Raw genomic sequence first — 6,189 nt, forward strand, 5'->3', positions numbered from 1 at the left:
CACGGGATTTGGAAGAGAGACACGGACTGTTTTTATGAATTTTTTTTTTTATCCATGATGCTTTTTTTATTATTCCACTGTTACCCCTTCTTATTTTTCCTATTTTGCGTTGTTCTCCGAAAGTACTTTTTTACTCCATGCTCTTTTTCTATCTCTACGTTCTTTTTCTTTCTCTTTTTTTTCTCAGGTACTCTCTCCTTTTTATAAAAAGTTTTATTGGACTGGATAATTTTTTTCTTATCATTCTTACTTCAACATCATTTTAACCTTATATTATATTATTTGATTTGTAATAAAAATAATAACAAAAATAATTAGTCTGGAGACTTTTAAAAAATAAATATTATAAAGGTAAAATTGATATTTTAAAATGCTAAAAAAATAATTTATAAATTGTAATTGATTTTATATAATTTAAAGAAAAATTAATTTTTTGAAAAGAAAAATAAAATTTTAAATAAAAAAATTAATTTTCTAAATAAAAATAGATTTTTATGTGCAAAAATTAATTTTTTTCCATTTAAAAATGGATTCTTTTTTTAAAACTGATTTTGTATTTAAAATTAATTTGGCTTATTAACCTAAATAAAATTTTTTATTAATCAAACTCAGATTTTTTTTTGTTAATATTAACCATATATATTCCTACATATTAATAATAAATTTAAAAAAATAATTATATTTATAAATTTTATTTTAATATAAATACTATTATATAATTTTTTATTAAAATTTTTGACTACTTCAAATATTTTTTCAAGTTCCCAGTGTCAGTATTCCTACGTACTCTCATTATTTATTAAATTAGTTTATACTAAAAAATTTGGAATCACATGGCTATTTTAGTCATTTTATATAATATTTTAGTCTTGTCCATATGTATCCAAACATAATACTGAACATTACATTAGTGTCCTATCTATCGTATCCAAACACGATACACAAAACATAATTTTTAATGTCTCTATCCTATTGTCTTTGTCTCAGTGTCCTGTTCTGTCGTGTCTCTACAAACAAACGCTACCTAACAGAAAATTTCAAAAGTAAATACACATAAGAAGACATCTTACTTAGACAACTTAAACATTATGAGAAGTCCAACATCACGCTATTAGAGAGCCTAAGTGTTTATTAGAAATTTTCATCGTTGTTTATACATGATTTTTTTTACCATGTTCTGTTCTCTTGTACATAAAAAAAGAGAATTATATAAAATTGATCATGTCCATGTGTGTAACAACACGTTTCTCTGTCTCCAATAATCCTGTGTTTATCGAAGAATTTGTAAAGACTTGTAACTACTTTTGTGATGTATCAATGATTTGTACCATTAGTTTCTTTCTGATCTTTAATTTTTTCTGTGGCATCTTCAATATCAATCATTTTGTAGAAACAATAGAACACTGGTCAATAACTTAATTTGTATTTCATAAAAGTATAATGCATTTTAATTTTTTTAAGCACTGCTTTGCATAATTTTATCACAGTTTAATTAATAATTTCCATTATATATAAGTTTAATTATTTTAATTTAAGAGTGATCAAATATTTACTTTATTAATTTACTGACTTGAAAATTTGATTCGTAATAATTTATCTCTTTTTAACTGAAAAAAATGAACGTCTCTCAATTTGACAAAGAAATAAACATAATTCAAGCATTTAAGATTTTGATGTTAAGAATACAAAAGAATGATAAAAAAAGTTAAAAATTATAATAAGAAAAAAGATAAAGCATTAATAGGAAAGAAGGTGGACCTATGATGGAATAAGAAAGAGGAGGTGCAACGTGGTGACACAGTAAAGAAGATAAAGAGAAGAGAAGAGAATCCTTATCCCTTTTGTGTCTCAGATAAGAATGTGGCTTCTCCAGCTGCCTTCAATCCCCAAGTTCTCCACCCCGTTCCTCCATGGCGGCGGAATCCTCCGTTCCGCCCCAACCGCCACTACATTCCCAGCACCATCAGCGCCGTGTTCGATGCCTACCATTAGAGCGATGAAGTCGATGCAGGGGAAGGTGGTTTGCGCCACTAGCGACAAGACGGTGGCGGTGGAGGTTGTTCGCCTGGCACCTCACCCGAAGTACAAGAGGCGCGTGAGGAAGAAGAAGAAGTACCAGGCTCACGACCCTGATAACCAGTTCAAGGTTGGTGACATCGTTCAACTCCTCAAGAGCAGGCCTATCAGTAAGACCAAGACTTTCGTCGCCGTCTCTGTTCCCAAGAAGGATTCCACCAATAACCCCGTTGATGATTCCGCTTCCGACATTGGAATCCCCTTGGAGTCTCAACAACAGGCTTAGTTACACTCTCTCCCCCTCAATTTTACTTCCTATTGTTCTTATTGGTATGCTTTTTGATTTTGTTATGCTTATGTAATGTGTACTGTCATATTCATGTGTTATGTAATCATGTTCACTGTTTAATTCACTTATCAATTGAGGTTCGTTTCTCTGCTTCTCATTGTGCCTGACACATGTTTGATGAATTGTTCTAAGAGGTCCTTCATCAACCTCCACAACTTTGCTTTATAAAACCTTCTCCTTAGGAGGAGATTATTATTTAGACGGGGCTTAACGCCCAAGACAGGGCAATGATACCCCTCTAGCATCATCATCTATAGTGTTCCTTATCCCTGCTGGGTAGTGTCTATGAAATGAAATCCAAGACATGCTTGTAAACTCTCCAGGCATTCCACTAACTTTAGTGACTCTTGGATTGAACAACTGTCATGTTTGGGGAAAGGCTATGTGGCGCGCATTAAAATCCAGGAATAAGATCAAATTTGTAGATGACTCAATTAAGAGACCGGCACTGAATGATTCACTGTTTGATGCATGGGAGAGATGTAATAGCTATGTGATATCTTGAATTAGTTTGTCATTGAGTCCAGAGATTGCTCTGAGTGTGATGTGGTTTGATACTGCAGTTGATTTGTGGTGTGATTTGAAGCATAGATTTTATCAGGGAGATATTTTCAGGATAGCTGAATTGGAGGAAGAGTTGTTTGCTGTGAAACAAGGAGATTTTTCAGTCACTGTCTACTTCACAAAATTGAAAGGAATTTGCGAGGAATTAGAGACTATAATTACCAGTTCTCAATAGTGAGGTCACAGCTTATACTTATGAAACCACTACCTAAGGTAGAGACTGCGTTTTCACTGCTACTTCAGCAAAGAGAGGCAGCTGCTGGGGCAAGAACCAATTGAACAGAAGATTCTGATGACTACTAGACCCTCTGGATAATCCGGACAATCAATTACTACTAGAGGGAGAGGCCGAGGCAGAGGAGGAAGAGGACCTGGTGGCCGAGGTAGAGGCTTATAAGGTCGTGCACTTTTTATGGTAGATCTGGCCATTTAGTTGACACATGCTATAAGAAGCATGGTGCTCCCCCACATCTGAAAAGGCCAAGCAGTATGATCAATAATTTGACTGCTGCTGAGATGAGTAATTCCTAGGTTTGTGCTAACATTTGCTGTTGGTGCCGGTCCGGTTCCGGGTCTGCTCCTGTCTGAAGTTTTACCTAGCAAGATTAGAGCATTGCTTGATTAACTTCTTTGTTGGTTTGTTATTTTTGCAATTGCTGCAGCAAATTGTGGCGCAACTCTTCTATTTTTGGTTCATTTTGCATGATCGGTGTGATTTTTGTGAAGAAAAATGTGATTGAAACAAAACGGAAGTCACTCCAAGAAATCGAGATTGCACTCCTTCCACAAGAAGCACCCTAAAAGAACTATTATAGGAGTCAATATAAGAAAGGACGGTTACTCACTTGAACTTTATATGAAAATAATAATTAAGATATTAACTACTGGTCAAATAAGCCATTTCATCAAGATAATGTATTACTAATGCATCAAAGTAGCTAATAATGAGTAATTATGACATATAAGTTAAATTTCAACTTAGTAGCAAACATCAATGTTCCATTCACTATTAACTATATCTTATTCAGGATGTGACAAGCTAAGTTAAATAATATATAGCATCCAACTCCAAAGTACATAATTAATGAACAGATTTATAATAATTCATTATTTTTCCTCCTCTTGATGAACCCTGTTTCCAGCAGCATCTTCAATGGTAGGTCCATAAGTCCAATTACAAACCAAATAGTAAACCATATTAACAGCACCCATAATAGCAAGAACCGAATAATACTTGTCATAATGACCCTTATTAATATTAGCTGAACAAAGCTGCAGCAATGCTTGACATGCGTCTTGGAAACTCAGTGTAATAGAATTCAGATTGGCGTATTGCATTGAATGCTTCTGCAATTCCATTCAAAACATTGTGTGGGATAAGCCACATTGCAGACATGTCCAAAACTGCTTCAGGATTATCAATGTAACCTTCTCTAATTGCTTTCCTCCTTCTTATGTTCTCAACAACTGCAGAAACTACCAAGTCCAAGAAGCATAAGAACAAGCCAATTCCCATTCTGTTCTTGGCACTTATCCTAACTGGTTTTCCTCTAAGTTTTGATGCCAAGGGAATGATGAGACGGTCATAAACACCAGCAGTTATGAAAACTGAGATCATAATGAAGAAGGAAAAGAGCCTGCTGGGATTTGTAAGCTTGAAGTTACGTGCCTGTTCATGGTTTTAGCTTGTAGCAAAAAAATGAGCTTTTGCTACTGCTTATTGATAACATGAAACCGCTACTCCATAGGGGAATTACCTTTATTATGGCCTTCAATTCTTCCACTTGCTCTATTGTGTAAACACTCCGTGAACTATTATTATCGTTATTAGTTATGATGCAAGCTTTATTCAGAAACCTGAAATACAAAGTTTCACTTCAAGGGTTGGCTATTATTCTTAATTAGGTATAGTTCTTGCATTCAGAGCGTAAATTATTAATTAAAATTGGTGATTCTTTGTTTTTATTATAATTTCTTTATAGTAATATCTCTCTCTCTAGTATGTTAGTTGCTAATGGCAAAATTAGTGACCAATTTAACATAAAATGTTTCTAAAAGTTTTCAAAATTTAACTTTTTGTCTTGGTCACTAAATGATCTCTAATTTATTGATCAAATAGAATTTTATTTTATTCAATGACAAATTTGATGAATCGCTAAATTTGATCGCTATTCTAAAAATTGTATGGAGTGAGCACTTAAAATATCAATAACAATGAGTATCCGGTAGCATTAATTAGTAAAATCAATTCCGCAAAGTCTTTTTAATTATAAACATAAATAATTTAATTTGTTTAACCCTTTTTTATTTCTTGATTATCATTTAGGATGGAAATGATTGAACTAAACCTTAGTTTGTGAGATGGCGCAACAAGGGTTGAGTCCTTGTTATAGTGTTAGAGTATTGGGTGGTCAGTAGTAGTAGAGGTGGAAGTTGAAGCTTTCTATTCTTGAATGCAACAACAATGACCTGAGCAAAGCTAGTGAGCAAGCTTTTGTGAGGTTTATGCTTCACATAACGGTGAGAAAGAAGGAAGAAGAAGACCGTTGACAACAACATAAGTGCCGCAGGAACACCAAAACCCAGTTTCCATCCAAACCGGTCTTGAATGTAAACCATTGCATTTAAGGAGAAAACACAGAAACTGCTTGTGAAGCAATATACCAACTTATGAAACTCTCCAACACCCTCTCCCTTTGTAGTTGTTGTTGAGTTGGTCTGCACCAAATGCTAAGGAGCAGAAGATTCCACCTCCTCCAATGGATATGAGTGCAAAGCAAGTGACTAGGAGTGCAAGTTGGGGTGGTGTTGCTGATTCATGGCTCAAAGGTGAGGGTCTTGCCTGTGCTATCATGGTTGTTAACCATAATGGTGCCATCCCCTGTTACCAAATTATTATAGCTTGAGTAAGTTTGTAACTTTTTTATAATTCATATTCATCGAAATCAGATTATATAGGGTGAGAGGTTGACTATATCTTTTATTTATCATTTTTCATATCCAAATGTAGGTTAAAGGTAATTATATTTAGAAAGGTGAAACTCAGCAACTGCATGTAAAGTTGATAGGTAAAAATTATTAGATGACAGATTAGTCAAATTTGTTAAATTATTTAACAGTTATCAGTTATCAACTTCACATGAAGTTAACTTGAAGTTAACTGTAACTGAATTTTTACCATTTAAAAAGGTAACTACTCAAATGAAGATGACAAAAACATCTTTTTATGAAAATGCTTTGTTTAAAAGTATAATTTATTT

General features: G+C 33.6%; 1 protein-coding gene and 1 pseudogene across 1 annotated transcript; one reads left to right on the forward strand and one right to left on the reverse strand.

Annotated features, from left to right (window-relative positions):
* Positions 1 to 1,650: 1,650 nt before the first annotated feature.
* LOC112695782 (small ribosomal subunit protein uS17c) lies at positions 1,651 to 2,457 on the forward strand. Its single transcript, XM_025748255.2, has one exon. The coding sequence runs from the start codon at positions 1,859 to 1,861 to the stop codon at positions 2,300 to 2,302; it is 444 nt and encodes a 147-aa protein (XP_025604040.1). The 5' UTR covers positions 1,651 to 1,858; the 3' UTR covers positions 2,303 to 2,457.
* Positions 2,458 to 4,036: 1,579 nt separating this feature from the next.
* On the reverse strand, positions 4,037 to 5,835 carry LOC112805249 (protein NRT1/ PTR FAMILY 1.2-like; annotated as a pseudogene).
* Positions 5,836 to 6,189: the final 354 nt, after the last annotated feature.

The sequence above is a fragment of the Arachis hypogaea genome, chromosome 6 (assembly GCF_003086295.3).
Source record: "Arachis hypogaea cultivar Tifrunner chromosome 6, arahy.Tifrunner.gnm2.J5K5, whole genome shotgun sequence".
In the NCBI taxonomy this organism is placed as follows: domain Eukaryota; kingdom Viridiplantae; phylum Streptophyta; class Magnoliopsida; order Fabales; family Fabaceae; genus Arachis; species Arachis hypogaea.

What these genes read in the sequence shown, in the direction of transcription:
- LOC112695782 (XM_025748255.2), top strand. Translation starts at nt 1,859, where the DNA reads ATGTGGCTTCTCCAGCTGCCTTCAATCCCCAAGTTCTCCACCCCGTTC.